Below are 23,531 nucleotides of genomic sequence, written 5' to 3' on the forward strand. Positions count from 1 at the left end.
TCCCTCCTGCATATGTCACACTGACCACATCTATAGACATCTTGCGTTGTAGCTGTGGATGGGGACCGGTGGCTTCCATTTTCATTTTAGACATTTTGTCTTCTGCATCCTCCCCCTTCATAAATTATAGTCAGAATAGCACTTCCAGGGCACAGGTTCTCAGTCCAAGCTGTAGAAAGGCTCCCCTTATCCAAGAGAGTTGAAAGGTAGTAACTTGGGTTTTGGTAAGTGCTTTGTTTGCTAAGGACTTGTAGGGAGAAACCATGCCATGACCAATAATGAGAAGCAAGCGAGCCTGTCTGCCCCAGGAGCCAGTCCCATGCTCCTCTGCAGGCTGCTACCTGGGGGCTCTGGTCATTCCGGTGGAAGACAAATGTAACCTGCATGGTGATGTGACAACTGTTTCCTCCCTTGCCCCAGAGGAGCTGGCTCCAGAAGGTCGGGGTCGATCCTGAATTTAGTTTAGGTGTTACACTTTTATAGAAAAAAGTATAGTGTATACAAATAACATAAAACAATAACCCTTCTCATGTTTCTCATGGTGGTTGAAATGGTCCCACACGTGGTCCTCAGAAAACAAGCCTGTCCTCATACCAGTATGGGATCAGCTCCTTGACCTCTGAGGGGCAGGAGTGCTCCCTGCTGTGTGTTTTCCAATCCCTCCTCACCTTGTTTTGTGGCAATGAAATGCCTCTTGGTCCTGTCCAAGTGTCTCTTTCACTGATTTCTGAATCATGTTCTAGTTGCTTGGCCCTGCCACATGGGTCCAGTGTTCATTTGAGCGTAACTGTACTAAACCCTTTTTCTAGACCAATATAACAAAGGAGTGATGTGCAAAACAAAAAACAAACATTATGCTAAGTAATCCCAGCACTGTGGGAGGCCAAGGCAGGTGGGTCATGAGGTCAGGAGTTCGAGACTAGCCAGGCTAATATGGTGAAATCCTGTCTCTATTAAAAATACAAAAATTAGCCAGGCATGGTGGCAGATACCTGTAATCCCAGTTACTCAGGAGGCTGAGGCAGGAGAAGTGCTTGAACCCAGGAGGTGGAGGTTCCAGTGAGCTGAGTTCGCTCCACTGCACTTCATCCTGGGAGACCGAGCAAGACTCCTTCTCAAAACAAATAAACAAACAAACAAACAAAAAACAACAACAAAAAAGTACCATCATTATGCTAAGTGAAACAGGCCAGTCACAAAAGGACAACAACCACAGGATGCCGCTTATGTGAGGTATGTAGAATAGCCAAATCCATAGAGACAGACAGTAGGATGGTGGCTACCGGGACTGGGGAGGGAAAATGGGAGCTATTTTTTAAAGAGAGCAGAGTCAGAATTTCTGTTTAGGGTGAGGAAAAATTCTGAAGATCAGGAGGAGTGACATTTACACAACTTGTAGGTGTGCTTGGTGCCTCTGGATTGTACATTTAAAAATGGCTAAAATGGTATATTTTCTGTAACATGTGTTTACCCCAATACAAATATTTTTTTTTGGCTAGACAAGGTGGCTCATACCTGTAATCCCAGCAGTTTGGGAGGCCATGGTGGTCAGGATCACCTGAGGTCAGGAGTTTGAGACCAGCCTGGCCAACATGGTGAAACCCCATCTCTACTAAAAATACAAAAATTACCCAGGTGTTGTGGCGAGCGCCTGTAATATCAGCTACTTGGGAGGCTGAGGCAGAATTGCTTGAACCTGGGAGTCGGAGGTTGAAGTGAACTGAGATTGTGCCACTGCTCTCCAGCCTGAGAAACAAGCAAAACTCTGTCAAAAATCAATCAATAAAATAAAAAATAAATAAATAGGAGCAACAGTATCTGCCTTATAGGGTGTTTTGTGGAGTTCAGGAGGCCCCCATCTCAATGTGACTCCAGGCATGGGTAGGCTAAATGAGGAAAGGCCAGCATGTGGGGACCCCAGCCACCTAAGTTATGGCAAAGAGTATCCCCCTCCGGGCACACTGGTCAGAGCATAAAGAGAACAAACCCTCTAATTTATCCATGTACATGTGCCATAAAGATAGCACTAATGATCAGCATGGAAAGGATTATTAATATTATAAGTTGGGAATTGATGCTGGAACACACCACTTGGTTGGAAGATGAATGAGGATTTTCTTTGGTCTCTGTTTTTGGAAAATGTTTTCAGTAGGGTCCAGATCTGCACTTAAGGGGCAGAGAGTTTCTAGGGTGCAGCAGAAGTGGGCCTGGCTTCCAATGGGTTGCCTGGAGCGGACAGAAGGCGCTCCCAGGAATCAGGTCAGAAGAAGTCTCTACCTACTGGAGGGATGACTGGTGATGGATGAGAAGTCAGGGATGGCTGCTGTTTCCCAGGTGGGCCCAGATGGAAATGTATTCACAGGGACTGACACCCTGAGAGGCGCAGGAACCTCCCCTAGTGCAGGGAAAGTATTCACTGGTACGGCATTCTCCAGGGAAACTTGACTGAACAAAGCTCAAGTTCTCAACCTGTGTCTATCAGTTCTACTGTACATTAGGTTGGTGCAAAAGTAATTGCAGTTTTTGCCATTAAAAGTGATGTGATAGTTACTGTAAGGACGTTCATCAACAAAAGGGCCCCAAATGCTTTAGGTGAGAAGATGAATTAAACCAGTTATGCTATATCTGAATAAAAGAATTGTAGTTGGCCAATAAAAATGGCATCATTGTGTTGAAGAAGGATATTGAACATTATGGAAAGATGATAGCGGTGGGTGCTTTCTGTGTGCAGGTGCTGTTCTACGTGCTTTATGTAAATGACTCATTTGATCCTTCATACAGTCTGCAGCGGTAAGTACTATTATTATCCCCATTTTGCTCTTGAGGAAACTGAGGCCCAGAGAGGTTAAGTAAGTTGCCCAAGGTAATACAACTGTTAAGTGGTAGAACTGGGATTTGAAACTAGCCATTCTGGGCCAGGTGCAGTGGCTCACGCCTGTAATCCCAGCACTTTGGGAAGCTGAGGAGGGTGGATCACCTGAGGTTGGGAGTTTGAGACCAGACTGACCAACATAGAGAAACCCTGTCTCTAAAAAAACAAACAAACAAAAAAAAAACACAAAAAACTAGACATTCTGGCTCCAAGCTCTCAAAGACATTCACGATGCACTGTTAAGTGAAAAGACAAGCCTGTTTTTTCTCTTTTTTCCTTTAATAAAATCAGAGGCCCAGTGTAGTGGCACACATCCATAATCCCAGCTACTCAGGAAGCTGAGGAGGATCACTTGAGCCCCACTGGAGCTCCCCCCAACCTCTGGCAATCTTTTATCTTTTTACTGTCTCCATAGTTCTGCCTTTTCTAGAATGTCATAGAGCTGGGATTATACAATAGCCTTTTCACTAAGTGAAAGATTGGCTTCTTTCACTTAGTAATATGCATTTTGCTTCCTCCATGTCTTTTTATGGCTTGATGGCTCATTTCTTTTGAGTGCTGAATACTATTTTGTTGTCTGGATGTTTAAGGAGTTCAAGACCAGTCTGGGCAATATGCTGAGACCCCATCTCTAAAAAAGAAAAAGAAAGAAAGGTGATGTGTGCCTAGAAAAAGCACTGAAAGAGAAAAATGTTGCCTATTTCTCTCTGAGTGGCATCATGGGTAATTTTTGCTTCTCTGTATTTTTCTTTTCTTTTTTTTTTTTTTAAGACAAGAGTCTCACACTGTTGCCAGGGCTGGAGTGCAGTGGTGTAATCTTGGCTTACTGCAACTTCCACCTCCGGGGTTGAAGCAATTCTTTTGCTTCAGCCTCTCAAGTAGCTGGGATTACAGGCATGTGCCACCACACTCAGCTATTCTTTTGTATTTTTGGTAGAGACAGGTTTCACCATGTTGGCTAGGCTGGTCTCAAACTCCTGACCTTGTGATTTGCCCGCCTTGGCCTCCTAAAGTGTTGGGATTACAGGCATGAGCCACTGTGCCTGGCCGTTTCTCTGTATTTTTCTAAATATGTCAAAATAAAATGTTTAACTTTGTAGTAGCGAACGCTGCTTTTTAATAGACGATTTTTTAGAGCAGTTTTAGCTTCACAGCACTGACCAGAAAAGTAATGACAACTCCAATGTTCCCATTCCCCTGTGTACCCCCAGCCCCCACTATCAGCACCCCACGCCAGAGTGGCACATTGGTTACGATCCATGAACCTACATTGATACATAATTTTCATTCAAAATCCATAGTTTTGGTTACATTAGGAGTCACTCTTGGTGTTGTACTTACTTTTTTTTTTTTTTTTTTTTCCGAGACAGAGTTTCACTCTGTTGCCCAGGTTGGAGTTCAGTGGCGCAATCTTGACTCACTGCCACATCTGCCTTCTGGGTTCAAGTGATTCTCCTGCCTCAGCCTCCTGAGTAGCTGGGACTACAAGCAGCACACACCACCACCATGCCCAGCTCATTTCTGTATTTTTAGTAGAGACAGGGTTTTGCCATGTTGGCCAGGCTAATCTCGAATTCCTGACCTCAGGTGATCCACCCACCTTGACCTCCCAAAGTGCTGCGGTTACAGTCATGAGCCACCGTATCTGGCCTACTAATATACTTTATGGGTTTGGACAAATGTACAGTGACATGTAGGCACCATTAAAATATCATATGGGATAATTGCCTTGCTCTAAAAATCTCTGTATTCCACCTATTCATCTCTTCCTCTCCACTTACTTCTGGCAACTGGGGAATCTTTTTACAGTCACTATAGTTTTGCCTTTTCCAGATGTCATAGAGTTGGAATCATGCAGTACGTAGCCTTTTCAGATTGGCGTCTTTCACTTAGTAATATGCATTTAGATTTCTCCATGTCTTTGTATGGCTAGATGGCTCATTTCTTTTGGTGCTGAATGCTAGTCTGCTGTCAGGATATACCAGAGCTTATTAATCCACTCACCCCTTGAAGGACACTGTGGTTGTTCCAAGTTTTTGGCAGTTAATGAATAAAGCTGCTATAATAACCTGTGTGCAGGTTTTTGGGTAGACATAAGTTTTCAGCTCCTTTGGGTAAGTAGCAAGACTTATGATGGCTGGATTGTATGGTAAGAGCACATTTAGTTTGTAAGAAACTGTCTAACTGGCTTCCCAAGTGACAATATCATTTTGCATTCCCATCAGTCATGAATGAGACTTCCTCCTACTCCACATCCTTGTCAGCATTTATTATTGTCGGTGTTTTGGATTTTGGCATTCTTGCTTTTCAAGAATAAGAAGGAATAATGTCCTGCCAACATCTCCTTGGGCTCCCCAGGGTGCACTTAGGGATTCCACGCCCCACTGATGTAATGCTGGTTGGCAGTGCTGGCTGGATCCTGATGTCCCCTTCTCTGGGAAGAAGCCCTATATCCAGGGTGGGCCCTGAGCGCCTCTCTGGCCCAGTTGATTGAGCCAGGGAGGGAAACTAGACCTGAGCTAAGCCTGTCAGCTGCTCTCTCCCAGTTACCTGACAGTGACTGGCACTTCAGTGAGGCCAAGTGACATTAGTGGAGTCCTCTAGAGAGCATGGCTGTGAGCTGCTCCTCCAGGGAGGCCTCTGGTCTGTGCTGACTCTGTGTCCCCTAGCCTTGCTGTTTGGATCCCCCTCCTTGGATTGAGTAGAATCTGTCAACAAATTCCTCTTTTTTGCTTGTTTAGCTAGTCAGGTTCTGTCATCTGCTACCCTAGAACTTTAAGCCAATACCTTTCTCCTTCCCTTTCCCCTTCCTCCTCCCCCTCCCCTTCCCTTTCTCCTTCCCTCCCTCCCTCCTTCCTTCTTTCCTTTCTTCCTTCCCTCCTTCCTTTCTCCCCTCTCTCCCTCCTTCTCTTTCTCTCTTTCCCTCCCTTCCTTCCTTGCACCCCCCTCCCTCCATCCTTCCTTTCTTCCCTCCCTCCTCTCTTTCCCTCTTTCTCTTTCCCTCCCTCCCTCCCTCCCTCCCTCCTTCCTTCCTCCCTTCTTTCCCTCCCCTCTCCCACCTTCCCCCCTCCCTCCATCCAACTCCCTCTTTTCTTTCTCTTTCTTTTTCTTTCTCTCTTTCCCTCCCTCCCTCCCTTCCTTCTTTCCTTTTTTTTTCTTTCCTTTCTTTTTTTTTTAAGACGGAGTCTCACTTTGTCACCCCAGCTGGAGTGCAGTGGTGCGATCATAGCTGACTGCAGCCTCCAACTCCTGAGCTCAATTGATCCTTCTGCCTCAGCCTTCTGAGTAACTGGGACCACAGGTGTGTGCCACCATGCCTAGCTAATTTTATTATTATTATTATTTGCAGAGATGAGGTCTCACTATGTTGCCCAGGCTAGACTTGAACTTCTGGGCTCAAGCAATCCCACCTTGGCCTCCCAAAGTGCTGGATTTACAGGCTGAGCCACTGTGCTTGCCCCATTTCATATAACTAGAGATTAGGGATAAATGATAAAACATATAACAGCATTTTGAAAACCCTCAAAATGTAGCATAATACTCTGTCCATGAAGGGATTATTTCTTTCAAGCTACGAAGACCCTTGAGAAATTTCAAAGACCCTTTAAAAACGCATGGTGAAGAAACGTTTCATGTTAATATAGCAGTTGCCAGAGTAAAAAAGAAAATTTCTTAAGACACTGTAGCAGAATATCATCATTAAAAATCTAAATAAATACCATAATCTGTTCTATAGATGTACTCGCAATTATACAAAATGACATTAATAAAGTTCTTCATTGCAGCATCATTTGTAAGACAAAAAATGGAAATAGTTTTGTGTTTTTTTTTTTTTTTTGAGATGGAATCTTGCTCTTTCACCCAGGCTAGAGTGCAATGGTGCCAACTCGGCTCACTGCAACCTCTGCCTTCTGGGTTAAAGCGATTCTCCTGCCTCAGCTTCCCAAATAGCTGGTATTACAGGCACCCACCATCATACCTAGCTAATTTTTGTATTTTTAGTAGAGACGGGGTTTCACCGTGTTGGCCAGGCTGGTCTTGAACTCCTGACCTCAGCTAATCCACCCACCTTGGCCTCCCAAAGTGCTGGGATTACAGGCGTAAGCCACTGTGCCGGGCCTGGAAATAGTTTTACAAGGAACTATTTCCTGTTAAACAAATTCTAGTACATCCATGTAGTGAAATAGTATGCAGATAAAAAAGAATGAGGCATCCTTTATAAACTATTATGGAACAATCTCCAGAAATAAAATTAAGTAAAAAAAGGCAAGATGCAAAACAGTAAGATGAAAACCTACCACTTATGTAGAAAGGGTAAAAAGAGAAATATTTGTTTGCTTGTTTATGCCTAAGGAATCTCTGGAAGTTTCCAATTTGTCACTGTGTATCCTTTGACTTTTTGTGAAAATTTTCTCAAAGTATATTTTTATCTATTGGATATACATAGAGCATGAAGCATAAAGCACAGAGTCACAGTTATACTTAGTAAAAGTGCATATTCACGGTTTTACTTAATAATAAAATAACACCATATAATGGCCAGCCAGGTCAAGAAATACACCCTTGCTGGAAAAACCTACAATGTTTCGAAACCTCCACCCTCTTTCTGGAACCTCACACACTTTAACTCCATTTAATTCCTCCTGATTTAGAAATTATCGTTGTCTGGTATTTTAATCCTAGCTTCCCTGCAACTGCTGCTTTTTTTTTTTCAAGACAGGATCTCAATCTGTCACCCAGGCTGGAGTGAACTGCTCACTCCAAACTTGACCTTCTAGGCTCAGGTGATCCTCTCACCTCAGCCTCCCAAGTAGCTGGGAGTGCAGATGCACGCCACCACACCCTACTAATTTTTGTATTTTTTGTAGAGACAGGGTTTTGCCATGCTGTCCAGGCTGGTCTTGAACTCCTTGGACTCAAGGGATCCTCCTGCCTCTGCCTCCCAAAGTGTTGGGATTACGGGCGTGAGCCACTGTGCGTGGCCAGCTTCCCCCTTTTTAAATCCTATACTTATAGTCAAGATTTGCTTACGTTTGCTAACTTAAGTAGATCTTTCTTCGCTCCTCATTCATTCTTCATTTCAGAGCTCATGTTGTAATAAGTGTATTATAATTTTGAAATGAATTAATAACTAGTTGAAAATTGCTTCATATGTATTATAATGCATATTAATAAAGCATTAATTAATATTAATGTTTTAAAAATTCTCACTTTTAAATTTCTAATATAATCAATCTCAAGAGATATAACCCATCTGAACAAAAGCTCATTGTGTTTGTAAATAATTATTTTATTTTATTTTTGAGACAGAGTCTTGCTCTGTCACCCAGGCTCCAGTGTAATGGCATAATCTCGGCTCACTGCAACTTCTGCCTCTTGGATTCAAGTGCTTCTCCTGCCTTAGCCTCCCAAGTATCTGGGATTACAGGTGTCCACCACCATGCCTGGCTAATTTTTGTGTTTTTAGTAGAGACCTAGTTTCATCATGCTGGCAAGGCTGGTCTTGAACTCCTGACCTGAAATGATCTGGCCACCTTAGCCTCCCAAAGTACTGGGATTACAGCTGTGAACAACCATGCCTGACCTATTTTTATTTTTATATCTATTTATTGTTTTGAGACAGTCTCCCTCTGTCACCCAGCTGGAGAACATTAGTGCAATCTTGGCTCACAGCAACCTCCGCCTCCCGGGTTCAAGCAATTCTCCTGCCTTCCCCTCCTGAGTAGCTGAGATCACAGGTGTGCAATCACACCTGGCTAATTTTTGTATTTTTATTAGAGACCAAGTTTTGCCATGTTGGCCAGGTGGGTCTCGAAACTTCCAGCCTCAAGTGATCCTCCCACCTCAGCCTCCCAAAGTGCTGGGATTATAGGCATGAACCATCACTCCTGGCCCTGAATAATTGTTAAAAAATTATAAAAGCTTCCTGAAACCAAAATGTTTGGGAACCCTTAGCCTAGTGAAATTTTACTATTTCACAAGCCAGAAGTACTTGTTTTCAGAAGACAATGGGTTGGGTGGCTTGGGATGGGGAAGGCCAGGATATCTGAATCTGCTGAAAACAAGGATGAAAGTTTCAGTAAATGATCAAAATGTACTTATTTAATCTCATAAATTTGGTTATAAATGCATTTCTATACTAAGTTTTGAATGGGAGAAAAATGAATCATGAGTTGATTAGGCACGAGGGTCATAATTTTTTCCAAGGTTATATTGCAGCTCACGCCTATAATCCCAACACTTTGGGAGGCCGAGGTGGGCAGATCACTTGGGCTCAGGAGTTCTAGACCAGCCTTGGCAACAAAGCAAGATCTCATCTCTACAAAAAGTTTAAAAATTAGCTGAGTGTGGTGGTGAGTGCCTGTAGTAGTAGCTACTCAAAAGGCTGACATAGGGGGATTGCTTGTGCTCAAGAATTTGAAGCTGCAGTGAGCTATGATTGAATCACTGTATTCCAGCCTGGGTGACAGCAAAACCTTGTTTAAAATATTTATATATGTATGCATATATATGTATGTATATCTTAAGTGAAGCCTTCTGGTTCTAAGTGAAGTAGTGAAAGCCCATGATTAATTTTGAAAACGCATGTTAAAATTGTGAAATATGGCTGGGCATGGTGGCTCATAGCTGTAACCCCAGCACTTTGGGAGGCTGAGGTGGGTAGATCACCCAAAGTCGGGAGTTTGAGACCAGCCGGACCAACATGGTGAAACCCCATCTCTACTAAAAATACAAAAATTAGCCAGGTGTGGTGGCACATGCCTGTAATTTCACCTACTTGGGAAGCTGAGGCAGGAGAATTGCTTGAACCTGGAAGGAGGAGGTTGCGGTGAGCCGAGATCGAGCCATTGCATTCTAGCCTGGACAACAAGAGTGAAAATCCATCTCAAAAAAAAATGTGAGGTACAGTATGCTACATATGTACATAAAGAGTATTATAGTTTGTAAAATTAAGTGGAGGTGACCACTTAAGACTTACGCACTTTAAGTTATACCTCAATTAAAAAGCTAAATAGTAAAATAAAAATAAAGAGCATGTATATGTATAGCTTAAAGAATAATAAAATGAACATGCATACCCATCACCCAGACCAAGATATAGGCAGTAACACACCCATAGCCCCCACTGAAATCTCTGTTCCATTGCTTTTTTGTTTCTCTCCCCCAGAGGCGACCATATCTGAATTTTGAGTTAATCATTCTCTTGGTTTTCTTTATAGTTTTGAAATTCAGGTGCACATCCCTAACTAAAACATCAGTTTGTTTTGCTTATTTTGACTATTATGTAAAAGAAATCACATTGTCTATATTCTTCAGTGACTTGCTTCCTTTGCTCACCTTTGAGTATTGGTTCATCTTTTAGATAATTCACATTGTTGAGTGTGGCCATGGAACCTTCATTTTCACTGTGTGAATTTCCTTCAACTTAATTATAACTTCCTCCAACTGTTGATAGGCAACTGGGTGGTTTCAAGTCCATACTCTCACACTCAAGGCTGTTTTGAACTTTATTACTTATGTCTACATATATACAAGGCTCTCCCTGGTGTACATTTCTAGAAGAGGAATTGCTGGATCTTGGGAAGGCTCCTATTCAACTTGACTCAGTTGTGCTTAACTGCCTTTAAAGTCTTTGTCCTCAGTTGCACCCTGATCAGAAGAAGAGTTCCCACTGATGCCTACTCTCCCAATTCTAAATTTTGTCAATCTGGTGTATGAAGTATATCTTCTCATCATGACTTTTTGTTTTTCTCAATAATAAATAGAGTGTATTTTAAAATACATTTTGGGGCCATTTGTACTTCCTTTTCCTTGAAATTCCTGTTCATTTCTTCTGCCCATTTTTGTCCTTTCGGTAATTTGTCTTCATTTGTTGTTTCAGCATCAGATTTTTCTAAGCTCCTATAAGTGTCAGGCCCTCTTTCTGGTGCTTGGGATACATCATTGAACAAAATAATATGTTACATAGTGATAAAGTCTAATGGAAAAAGAAAACACATCAGAGCAAAGTAGGCTACCAGGAGTATGTGCAGAGGAGTGCAATTTTAAATAGGGTACTCAGAATGGGCCTTATGATAAGGTGACATTTAGGTAAAGACTGGAAGCAGATGAGGAATTCACCAGGCTGACATTCTGGGGGAAGGACATTCCAAGTAAAGGGAACAGCCAGTGCAAAGGCCCTGAGGCAGTATTGCCAGGGTTCAAATAATAGTGAGGAAGTCAGAGAGGCTGGAGTGCAGTGGCCAGAAGGAGTTTTAGAATTTCATGATATATTCCAGTGTTAATGCTTTGTTGGCTATATGTATTGTAAATATCTTCTGTTTTGTGGCTTGACTTGTCTTTTCATTCTATGTGTAGTGTCTTGGGGAGTATGGATTTAATTCCTGGACTTAAGTGTAGAGTTTTAATTTTAATGTAGTCCATCTGTTCCTTTAAGGTTTGTGCTTTTTGGAGTCATGTTTCAGCAATCTTTTCCTACCATAAGGTCGTAAAGTATTTTTCTATTTTGTCTTTTAAGTGTTACATAGTTTTGCTTTTCACAGGTGGGTCTTTAATTAACTTTGATTTTGTGAATGATTTTCTCTCTCTCTTTTTTTTTTCACCTTATGGAGAACCACTTATAGAAAAGTTCACCCTTTTCCCACTGAACTTCAAAAATACCTCTGTGCAAGGTGTGGTGGTTCATGCCTGTAATCCCAGAACTTTGGGAGGCTGAGGTGGGAGGATCCTTTACGCCCAGGAGTTCAAGATTAGCCTGGGCAACGTGGCCAAACCCTGTCTCTGCAGGCAACAACAATAACAAAACTAGCTGGGTGTGGTGGCACACCTATAGTCCCAGCTACTTGGGAGACTGAGGCAGGAGGATCAATTGAGCCTGAGAGGTAAAGACTGCAGTGAGTTGCGATTGTGCCATTGCACTCCATCCTGGGTGACAGAGCAAGACTCTGTCTCAAATTTCTTCTAATAAAAAAACCACAAATCTCACTTTCCCCAAAACAAAACTAACCCTGTCATTGATTTTATATATATATACTTCTGACTCTAGGATCTCTATTCTGCCTCATTGGTCCATTTTTTCTGCCCTTGAGTCAGTATCACAGTGTTAACTACCATAGTTTTACAAGCCTTGTTAACTGATAGGAAAGAACCCCCCATCTCGTTTTCCTTATTTCTTTATTTAAGACTGTATTGAGGCTAGGTGCAGTGGCTCATGCCTATAAGCCCAGCACTTTGGGAGACTGAGACAGGTGGATTACTTGAGTCCAGGAGTTTGAGATCAGTCTGGGAAACATGTTGAAACCCCATCTCTACTATAAGTGCAAAAAATTTAGCCAGGCATGGTGGTGTGCACCTGCAGTCCCAGATACTTGGAAGGCTGAGGTGGGAGAATCACATGAGCCTAGGAGTTTGAGACTGCAGTGAGTCAAGATCATGCCACTGCACTCCAGCCTCGGTGACCAGAATCTAGACATGGTGGCTTATGCCTGAAATCACAACACTTTGGCAGGCTGAGGTGGGAGGACTGCTTGAGTACAGGAGTTCAAGACCAACTTGGCAACACACACACACACACACACACACACCCCAAATATATATATTAGCTGGGTGTGGTAGTGTGCACCTGTGGTGTCAGTTACTCAGGAGGCTTAGGTGAGAGGATTGCTTGAGCCCAGGAGGTTGAGGACACAGTAAGCCATGATTGCACCACTGCACTCCAGCCTGGGTGACAGAGGAACACCCTGTCATTAAAAGAAAAAAAAAAAAGAATGTCTTGGCTATTCTTAGACCTCTACACTTCCATGTGAAATTTCTATTTAGCTGTGACATCACAGAATACACAAATGCACTATTAGCACTTTGATTGAGAGTACACTGAATCTAGAAAACACTTAGGGATATTTCAAACCATCATTTATTTATTTATTTATTTACATGTTTAAGCCTCAAATCTTTTCAAAAGGCTTTTGAGGAGTTTACATTAGGTGGTTAGGAAATCTGGATCATGGAAAGGTGTGAAAAGAGCCACCAGAGAGAACATCAGATTTGCAAAGCATCAGATTTGCCTGGAGTTGGGGAAAGAGGAAGTTATTCATTTTAATTTGTAGGAAGAGGCTAGGCATGGTGGAGCGCCTGCAGTCCCAGCTGTTTGTGAGGCTGAGGTCAGAGGATTGCTTGAGCCCAGTAGTTCAAGTCCAATCTGGACAACACAGCAAGAAAAGAAAAAAATTATTTTTTGTAAGGAGAAAGCTAAACTAACATTGTTGGCAATACGTGTTTCCTATTGCTGAAATTGAATGGTAATTTATGAAGGGCCACAGGAGGATAATAATGAATAGTTAATGGTTGCATTAATTGAAAATGCAAACTCCCTTCCAAAACTGCTTATCTTATTCTTTATTTTTTGAAGGAAAATTTGTATTGTTTTAATTATTTTTACATAGAGAAAACTGAACAGTGCACATTTAACCCAGCTTGGTGGCAAGTTCTTTAGCCTTTGCCTTTTCGAGCTTGGCAATGCGAGCCACAGACTTGGGACCCAGACATTGCCTCCCCAGTGATGGTGAATCTCATCTGTCATTGAAATTGGTCCTGATACCTTCCACCAGCTTAGCCAAAGTGCCTTTGTCTTCTGAGTCAACTTGTGTGAAGGCGAAAGTAATGCAGGTCTTCCTGTGGACTAGATGTCCCAATCTTGCCTTCCCCTTGATAATGCAGTAAGGAACCCCCATTGTACAACACAGGGCAGGCAGGGAGACAGCCAGCTTGATGGGATCCATGTTGTGTGCAGTCACTACCAGCTGAGCTTTCCTGTTTTCCACCAAGCTGGTGACAGTGTTAACTCCTGCTCAAAGGACAGGTGGTGTCTTAGTGGGGACGTCCTCTTTGCCGGCAGCTTTCTTCTTGGCCTGGGCCAAAAGCCTCTGCTTCTTCTCCTGCTTTGTCTCTGGTCTGTACTCGTGAGCCCTCTTAAGCAGCCGAGTAGTTGTTTGGCGGTCCAGGGCCTGGGTGAACTAGTTCATCACAGGAGGTACTTTCAGCCTATAGCCACTTATTTTAAAGATCTCACCTAGGGCTGGGAGCGGTGGCTCATGCCTGTAATCCCAGCACTTTGGGAGGCTGAGGCGGATGGATTACCTGAGGTCAGGAGTCTGAGACCAGCCTGACCAACATGGAGAAACCCTGTCTCTACTAAAATACAAAAAAATGACCACCGGGTATGGTGGCACATGCCTGTAATCCCAGCTACTCGAGAGGCTGAGGCAGGAGAATCGCTTGAACCTGGGAGGTGGAGATTGCAGTGAGCCGAGATCATGTCATTGCACTCCAGCCTGGGTAACAAAAGTGAAACTCCATCTCAAAAAAAAACAACAAGCCAAAAAGCCCCCAAAAACTCACCTAAAAAGCTGAGGGCAGAGGAAATCAGTCAGGGGCAGGGAGTGAGGAGGGTGTCGTGAGGCTACTATGAGCCCATTTCAGGATGTCTGTCAAACTGGAGTTCAAGATAGGTGGGGATAGTTTGGGGCATACTGGAAAGAAGGGGATTTGGTGATGTAACTCAGCTTGACTATTTTCTAATTGCAGGAATGGGGCAAGTGAGTAAACTTTTTTTTTTTTTTTTTTGAGACAAAGTCTTACTCTGTTTTCCAGACTGGAGTGCAGTGGCACAATCACGACTCATTGCAGCCATGACCTCCCAGGCCCAAGCCATCCTCCGGCCTCAGCCTCCTGAGTAGCTGGGACCACAGATGTGTGTCACCATGCTCAGCTAATTTTTTGATTTTTTGTAGAGACAAGATCTCACAGTGCTGCCCAGGCTGGTCTTGAACTCCTGGGCTCAAGCAATCCTTCTGTGTCAGCCTCCAAAAGTGCTAGAATCACAGGCATGAGCCACCATGCCTGGCCTGACAAGACCTTTTTGAGGCTCACTTTCTTCATTTGTAAAATGGACTCTACAATAAACAGCAGGTTTCACGGCTTCAGTGAGCTCACACAGAGAGCCTAGAACACTATGGCTGGTTCGCTCCTAGTTTCCTTCCTGCAGGACTCCAGTGTGGAGTTTCGGATTTGGGTAGAACATATAGACTGTCTCTGAATACTAGTCCCCCCAAATTGCTCTTCTCTCCAAAGCAGCATGGGCAGGACCTGAGCTTCCCAAGCCACAGGGATGGCTTTGGGGTCTGGACCGAAACAGGCATGTCCCAGAGTCCCTCTCCCAACCTGTCATTTTACTTTCCCGCTTGGGGTCCTGACAGCCACCTGGCTTGTGCAGCAGCCTCAGCCACTGGATTACAGCAAACACACAGAGACCCTGAGATAGAAGAGCAGGGCCCGGAGAGGGGAAATCTGACTCCAGTTTCTCCCAGGCCCTCAAGAACTGGAGCCTGCGCAGTCTGGGACGGTTGCGGTTCTCCTACCTGCCAGCTGATGAGAATCACCTGGACACCAATGCAGTTTCGCAGGCCCTGTTTCTGAGGAGTCCAGTGCAAGGGAGCTGGGGCAGGCAGGGGTTTGGGTTGGTCCCGACCTCCAGGCAGTTAGTGTTTTTGGGCAAGTTTGGGAACTGCCAAGAGTGGGTTGAAGAGTCAGGGCTCTTTGGAACCATCTGGATTCCAGCATCAGCCTCCTCACTCCCCACTACTGGAGTGGCCTCAGGTAGGTGATGTTTTTAACTTCTTGGGGTTTCAATTTCCTCCTTGGAAAATGACAGAATGAGATTTGCAGGGTAAGTATTTAGCCCCGGGCCTGGCACAAAGTAAGCACCAACAGATGTTAGGCAATAATCCATACTGTTATTCCATGCAGCTGTGGCTGCAGCAGGGTGGGGAGCCCATGGCTCTGAGGGTCCCGCCCTTGGTTTCTTCACTGTTCACCACTGGGCTGAGCTCACCTCTGAGACTCAGCAAGAGGGTCAGGCCGCACCCCCGGAGTCCCAGCTGCCAGCATCCCATGTGAGATTCCTCTCGGACTCAAAGGGAATAAGTGTGCTTCTCTCATAACTGGTTGTGCCTGGCACATAGAAATCGTCAGGAATTGTTAGCTAGCATCATGATTGTACTCTTTAGTGGACAAACATTTCTTGGCGCCTACTCTTTGCCCGTCCTGAACTAGGAATGGCACCACATTAAGTCCTGGGACTCTTGAACCAGCCTGCCTGGGCTTGAAACCAAGCTCTGACACCGACCAGCTGTGTGACCTGGGACACATACTCCTCCTTTCTGGGTTTAAAATGAATTCTTCGGCTGTTTCCTCACGAGAACCCAGAGGTATAAAAGGGGATTAAATGGTTCACTGGCAAGGATCTCAGGACAGTGCCTGGCACGCGGTAAACTGTGAGGGATAAATCAAATGCAGGCCACAGACCCCTTTCTCCGGGAGCTCAGCCTGGTAGGGGAGTCGGCAAGCCTTAGGGGCCACGAGGCTGTTGCATGCGGCAGAGAAGCGCAAGGCCTGAGTCCGGATGCTTCCGGGAGGACTCGAGGGGCCGGCGCTGCTGGGAAGACGGCGCTACTTGCAGGGACCCCATGAAGTTTCCGAGTCTGTGGTAAACTGCGGCGAACTCTGTGGCTTCTGCGCGTCCTTTTCAGATACAGGTATTTAGATACACAACGTGGCGTCGACTTAAGGTGAAATCTAAACAAAGTAAAAGGACGGGAGCTAGTCTGATTTAGCTCAACCTGTGCCTGCGGGCTGGGAAGGGACGACGGGGCCCTTGCTGCTGGGGCCGGGAGGGAGTCGGTGGCTTGGGTTCTTGTACTGGGGACGCCCAGGCCTGGCCCCCCTTGGCCAGGAACCACAGAGCTGACTTTTCCCTCTCTTTAAAAATAAACCTACCTCCCTTTCCCGATTTTTTTTTCTTTTTAACATCACTGTTTATCTCCAGTTATTTTTGTAACTGGGGAGTGTGCTTATTCAATTTTTAAAATATATTAAAAATAAAATGAGTCTCCTAGGTGCCTCCCTATCGCCCTGGGCATGCACAGCTCCTGACTGCACCACCCTCATCTGGGTGGCTTTGCCACCTGGGAGGCACCCCACGCTTCTCCTTTGTTTTGCTTTCCTCTGTGCTGGTTGAGTTTTCTTACCTTGAATGCCTCATTTATACAATGAGCAATTGAAAACAAAACAAATATCACCGATATAATTGGGGTGTGTTCACTATGTAAACACCGGGCATTGTTAGTTTAGGATACTTTTGACCCTGTCCGGGCCTGAGTCCCCGCTCCCTGACTTAGTACCCAGGCGGGAAAGCCTTGCCCCAGCCAGGCAAGGGCAGTCCCTGCCCGCTTCTTGAGTTCTGCCGACTATAGCTTGCCCCATCATAAGCCTGGATATGAAGCCTGAGATCCTCACCCCTCTGGTGAGAGTCTGGGGCCGCTCAGCATGACCGGGAGCCAGTGTGACTGCGTCATCTTTACTGGACAGACGTCCGCAGTGTGGCGGGCTCTGGCTTCAGGAACACGTTCGCCGTGTCTGTTTCTCAGCTCCTGCTCCCACTTAGGGACTGGATGACCTTGACCATCCAGGTAACCTCCTCAGTTTACTGGTCTACAAATGAAGATGGATTAGGTGAGATAACTTAGCCAGGGGTGCTGGCATTTGGCGAGCTCTGGCAAATGCCAGCCAGTCACTGTTTGGCTTTGTGAGTGCCTTGGGAAAGCTTCGGGAGATCCTGGGTCACTCAATCGGTCCCCGAAGGGAGAGTATGACACATAAAGAGGGAGGTATCATGAGGGAGAGTATGACACATAAAGAGGGAGGTATCATGGAGATATACTCATGGTATAACATTGAGTGAAATAAATTTTATTTCTAATGTCACTGCAGACGCCTGTAAGATGAAAAAGGCCCACACAATAGCAGGACCAAGTCCACACTGATATGGTTAAGAGCAAATGTGGGTCATTTCGGGTAGAAGGATTTCCCAGTTGTGTGAGTTAGGCCACCTGCTGGGGCTGTGGGCTGTGGCTGTGAGTTGGGGCTGCTCAGCAGGAGAGCATCGTCCTGCTTAGGAGCTGGTCTGGCAACCCAGAGGAGCCTCAGTGTATCCCTCCCTGAGACTGAGCCCGGAACAAGTTAAAGGCTCACAGCAGGGTTGTAGGCCCAGGAGGCGGAATGCCAGGGCTGAGCTGATCATCCCCCTCCCACTCCTGATGGCCCTCTCCAGCTGCCAGCTGGCCTGGACCTCCAGGTCCCTTCTTCCACTCAGCCAAGCCTTGAGCACAGCCCTTTCCTCTTCCTTCCCACAGCACAGTCCAGACCCCTGCGATGGTAGACTGTTCACACTCCAGCTCCCTGGTATCCTATTGTCTTGAGTGGTAACACTGGGTATGGACAAGTGGTAGCACTTAGAACCTCCTGGCATCCTGCCCTCTTCCATGGGCGGGTAGCACTTACCCGAGACAACACAGGCACTGGCAGGGCTGCATGGTTCCTGGTGAGGCAGTAGGACAGCTCCTGGTTGTGCCAGGCCAGGCTGGCGACTCTTACTGGGAGTCAGGGGGATGTACAGAAGCACTCAGTCCCTGGCTGCCACAAGCAATGCTTCGGCTGCATCAGGGAGCTCTCAGCTGCATGCTTCAATGCCCAGGCCTCCAACTCAGTGTTTCCTGGGCAAAATATCAGAAAAACCCATATCCAGCGAGAAAACAAATCCTCAACTCCCTCTGGCTTTGGTTCCTTTTAAAGAACATCTTAAAAAGATCCTGGGTTAGTTCCTCCGGCCCTAGGGCTGGCGATAGAGGAGCTAGAGGTCAGGTCCCAGCACCTGCTGACCGGCGGGCATCAGGGCACAGAGCAAGGTGTGTTTGTTAACCTCATTTTACAAACAACAACAACAACCTCCACGAAAAAACACGGAGGCATGCAGTGGGCAAGTCCCATAACAAGCAGGATTTTGATTTCATTGAGCTTCAGTTTTCTCATCTATAAAATATTAACATTTGTTGGTCAGAACTATGGTGAAATTAAATGCCATAAGGAAAGGACATCAGTAAGATTGGGGCTTAGGGGCTCCCTTGACCATGTGAATTTATGGGGCCTCGCCACAGCTGGAGGTGAGCACCGTCTGCAGACACCTCTCTGGGGCCCAGCCTCTGCACTTGGTCCCACAGCCAGCTGATGAGGGCCTGATGTGGAATCTGGGGCATGGGTTCCGGGGATGTACGTTCATTTTGGATATCATCATGCTGTGGAGCCTGAGAACACTTGACAAGGACTTGGGTTCTTGGCTTATCCATCTGTAAACGGGCTAAGACGTTCTTTTAAGTGGGATGATCATGGTGCTCTCCAGCTGCAGAGGACACAGGTTCTTTTGCTCTCCATTTAATGCCTAGTACCCAGAACGGTGTCTGGCACACATTAGGGTTCAAGGAAGGGAGCTTGGGAGCACAGGGAAGGTGACCTGGGTCTCTGAAGTGAGACATCCAGAATTTAACCTGACTTCTACTAGTACTGGCTATTTGCTCACAGGTAAGTCATTAAACCTCTCCAGCCTTCAGCTTCTGAACTTTAAAATAGGATATTTTTTTGGACTATTGAAGATTATATGACACAGTCTCATAAAGTGCCCGACAGGGAACCAGAATGGTTCCAGCATGGGTTGTTTTTTATCGGTATCAGTTTTATCAATTTGCCCAGCAAATGCCCGTGCCTGAGATCCGAGACCAATCCCGAGCGGCCACCACTCTCCTCTTTCTGAGGCGCCGCAAGCTGAAAGAAGCACACGTGCGGGGTCAACGCACTCTCTTTAATGGGAAGAGGAACCTCATTTCTTATAGCAATAGGTAAAAACATAAATACGGGCGGGTGGGTGGGTGCGTGGGCTGGCGGCGGCGAGATAGCCAAGGCCCGGGCTCCCGGCCCAGGCTCCGGGAATAGATGGCCGGATCTTAGGCCCCGCGTGTCCGGGCTCTCAGTCCCAATTCACTGGTAGTTCCGTCGGGGGTGCCCATGGATTCTCGGAGGGCACTCTTGGGGGGACAGCTAAGACACCAGGCTGGAGGGTCACTCATTGCAGGCTGCCTAATAGCCGCCACAAACTCTCCCGGGCGCAAGAACAAACGCGCATGGGACACAAAAAGTTTCAAGGTTTCCGCAGGAGTGAATGCGAAATCCAGGGGACTCAGAGTCGTGTTGGGAGCCCTTTCCCCCCCCCCCCCCGAAAGTCAGTGCCCCTCTCTTAAGGCGGGATCGGTCAGGGGCGCCCCACGCGGGTCCCTTCCCTACCAGGCTCGGATACCATGCAGCGTGGACACTCCCGAGTTGCTTTGCGGAATCCCGGGACTCTGAACAGCATTCAAGTCCCCGACGCCGAAGTTCACGAAGTTGTTGTTGGCGGCGGCAGTGGCCGGCTGCGCTGGGGAAGGCCCGGCGGGGTAAGCCGCGGCGCAGCTGTAGCCAGGGCTGCAGGCCGCGCCGCTGTAACCCGGATAGGCGGGGTAGGCGTTATAGCCGTAGGCATTGAGGCCCACGCCGTAGGCAGGCGCGTAGGGCGCTGAGTCCCCTAGGCAAGGCTTGCCATCGCGCACCAGCACTGGCACCGCGATCCTGCGGGCAGGCGGCGGCGGCGGCGGGGGCAACCCCACCAGCTCCAGAGTCTGGTCCTGCCGCTGCCGCTTGCACTTGTAGCGCCGGTTCTGGAACCAGATCTTCACCTGCGTGGACGTGAGCTTCAGCACGCTGGCCAACTGGTCGCGTTCGGGGGCCGACAGGTACCGTTGCTGCTTGAAGCGCCGCTCGAGCTCATAGACCTGCGCCTGTGAGAAGAGCACGCGCGGCTTCCTCCGCCGTCGCGCCCGGGGCCGCTCCGCGCTGTCCACCTCTGGCTTCTCCAGCTCCACCGCCTTCTGCAGCGCGCACAGCTCTGAGGAGAAGGAACAGAGAGGCAGAGAGACGCTTGGTAAGAGAGGCTCGACCTGCCGACGTGAGCCATGTAGTAATGGTAAGGGATCTTCGCGGATGCCATTCTGTCCTGCCTGGAGCGCCCAGCTGGCTGCGGCTCACTCTGCCAAGTGCACCGGCAGCCACCGACTCGTCTCAGCATTTGTCGAAAGTCAGGTACAGCTCAAGGAGCTGGGGAACAAAATGAGAGGTCTCTGCCGTCGGGGCAGTTCACACCCTGATGAGGGAGACAGAGGGCGACTGAAAAATTCAGGCTGCAAAGAAAATAAAACCGGGTGGCGCTCTGGGGTGAACTGAATTAGGGCTAGTTTGGTTTGAGAAGTTAAATGAACAGAAGCCAAGTCCTCACTCAAAATTAAGGAATCCAAGAAACAGAAGGCCAGGAGGTGTTGGTTTGGTGATCAGATTCCAGCCTGGCCGTCGCAGGGTTTGCGCAGTGTTCAAGAAGCCGCGGGTGGGCAGGCAGCCTTGGAACCTCCCCTGCCGGCTTCCTCAAATTGGTAGCGATCAGTTCTAGCCGCCTTGCCCACCGCATTTGTTCCTAGGCCCCTGCTCCTCAACAAACCTACGAATCATCTTCCGACTCACAGCAGCCCTTCGCCCAGCGCCTGCGGCCTCGGGGGGGATAGCCCGGACTCCTCCATAGGGCGGTGAAGTCTGCCAGCGGGCCCCTTTCTGTGGCGGGGCCGGCCTCCCTCCCTGGCCTTGGCATGGCCTGCCAGACGATCCCGCACTCATCTCGTCCATTCCCCTGCGCCCGCGGTCGCGCAGGATTTCCTAACTTTTCCGCGAGGGAACCTCTCCGCCCTGACCGCGTCAGAAAGCTGCGCTGGCTCAAGCCTGTAATTCCAGCACTTTGGGAGGCCGAGGCGGGTGGATCACGAGGTCAAGAGATCGAGACCATCCTGCTCAATATGGTGAAACCCCGTCTCCACTAAAAATACAAAAAAATTAGGTGGGCATGGTGGCGCGTGCCTGTAATCCCAGCTACTCGAGAGGCTGAGGCAGGAGAATTGCCTGAACCCAGGAGGTGGAAGTTGTGGTGAGCCGAGATAGTGCCATTGCACTCCAGCCTGGCTAACAAGAGCGAAACTCCGTCTCAAAAAAAAAAAAAAAAAAAAAAAAAAAAAAGATTAGAAAAAATAATAAAGCGAAGTCAGATTCCTGAGGGTCCGCAGGATCCCATTTTAAAATCAAGGACCTCGATCCCAGACTCCACTTTCCTGGCGCAAAGAAGGAAAGGCCCCAGAAACCCTGGTTGCGGATGGGCTGCAGAAAGAAGGTCCAGGACCCTCCTCCAATTGTAGGCAAAAGCGTGTCTGGCGAGCAACTTATCTGTTTCTATTTAGCGGTTCTCATCAGATCCTTAAAAAGATCCTTAAATCCAAAGGATTTTAAAGCAAAGATTATCTACTTCTCTCCGTTCTGTCTACCGTAAACCGATTCCTCAATTTTCTAACAGACCTAGGAGCAGAGCCTAAGCCGCCCGGGGCTTTGTTAGGCCGGGAGAAGAACGGTTTTTGGTCTCTTGCTTCTGAACCTTTCAATCCAGCATTTCCTCTGAACCTCCGATTGGACGCGGGGCACGGGACGCCTTGTGACAAACCACGCATCTTACATTCGGAGCACCTCCCCCCCCCCGCCCCGCAACTGACCCCGGCCGCGGAGCCCAGCCCTCAGCCCAGGGGCGCGTCTCCTCCTCCTGGCCCTGAGTTTCTCGGGGACGAAAGCGACCCGGGAGAGAAGGGGACCTGTGTTTCCTCCTAACCTTTCTTTTCGGCTCGAGGGTCCTTGGCTGGGTCGGGGTCGCTGTAGGCACGCGGATAGAAAGCGGGGGCGGCGGGAAAGGCAGACGCACACTTGGCAGGCGACGGCGCGGGGCCCAGCTCTGCTCGCAGCTCTGGGAGGCCTGGCGCAGCCGCCTCGGGCCCGGCGTAGGCCTCTGGCTTGAAGGCGGCCAGCATGCAGGAGGAGGGCGCCAGGGTGGCCTCCAGGCGTGCGGAGAGCTCTCCGGCGGCGGCCAGGCTGCGCTGCTGTTGCTCCAGGTTCAGGATGTCTTTGACTGAGAAGGGCGTGGGCGTGAGCGTAGGGCTGGGGAACATGGTGGCAGCGCCAGTCTCTCACAGCGCCAGGTGGGCGTCAGAGAGCGGCGCTGCCCACGTCCCCTGGCAGCCTCCCTGCATGGTGCCGCCGCCGCCCGCGCACCCGCCAGCCTGCTCTGGATGTGTCGGAGTAGCAGGTAGCGCCGAGCACAAGGGGCAGGAGAGGCGGGAGGAGGCCAGAGGAGGGGGACTCAGCCTGCCATTGGGCCAGGGGCCTCGATGACAGGAGCAATGAGCAGTTTCGTGTCACCTAATATAGTCATACAGCTAAAAAAAAAAAAAAAAAAAAAAGTCCTGCTCAGCTTTTTTAAAGGGGCCACGACTCATTTGGAAGGGTCTCCTTTTGCTCCTGCAGCTTGCGTTTGCTCCCTACTGTGAGCCTGAAAAGCCTAGTAGACGCATGCAGACTCAGGCCTCTGTGCAGGGCCGGATGGGTGTGGATTTGAAGAAGTATTCCTCAGCACCCAAACCAGAATGGGAGAGTGAACGGTGGGGTGGAAGGCAGGGGGAGGGCAGTGATTTGGGGAAGGCTTTATTACTGAAGGTGGTGGGATGAGGAAGAGTCTGAATAGGAAGAGAAGCCTGGAGGACAGGGCTGGCTGGGGGATAGCAGGGGGAGGCGATTCTGGACAATTCTGGGGTTCTGTTTGGCTTGG

The 23,531-nt window shown here is 47.7% G+C and overlaps 1 protein-coding gene and 1 pseudogene across 1 annotated transcript; both read right to left on the reverse strand.

Moving 5' to 3' along the window:
* Positions 1 to 13,335: 13,335 nt before the first annotated feature.
* Positions 13,336 to 17,283, reverse strand: LOC144581645 (large ribosomal subunit protein eL8-like; annotated as a pseudogene).
* A 2,322-nt stretch (positions 17,284 to 19,605) lies between these two features.
* On the reverse strand, positions 19,606 to 23,002 carry NKX2-5 (NK2 homeobox 5). Its single transcript, XM_002744566.5, has 2 exons — positions 22,542 to 23,002; positions 19,606 to 20,735 (listed from the first exon to the last, which is right to left on the reverse strand). The coding sequence occupies exons 1-2, from the start codon at positions 22,873 to 22,875 to the stop codon at positions 20,095 to 20,097; spliced, it is 975 nt and encodes a 324-aa protein (XP_002744612.4). The 5' UTR covers positions 22,876 to 23,002; the 3' UTR covers positions 19,606 to 20,094.
* Positions 23,003 to 23,531: the final 529 nt, after the last annotated feature.

This window comes from Callithrix jacchus, chromosome 2 (assembly GCF_049354715.1).
Source record: "Callithrix jacchus isolate 240 chromosome 2, calJac240_pri, whole genome shotgun sequence".
Taxonomy (NCBI): Eukaryota; Metazoa; Chordata; class Mammalia; order Primates; family Cebidae; genus Callithrix; species Callithrix jacchus.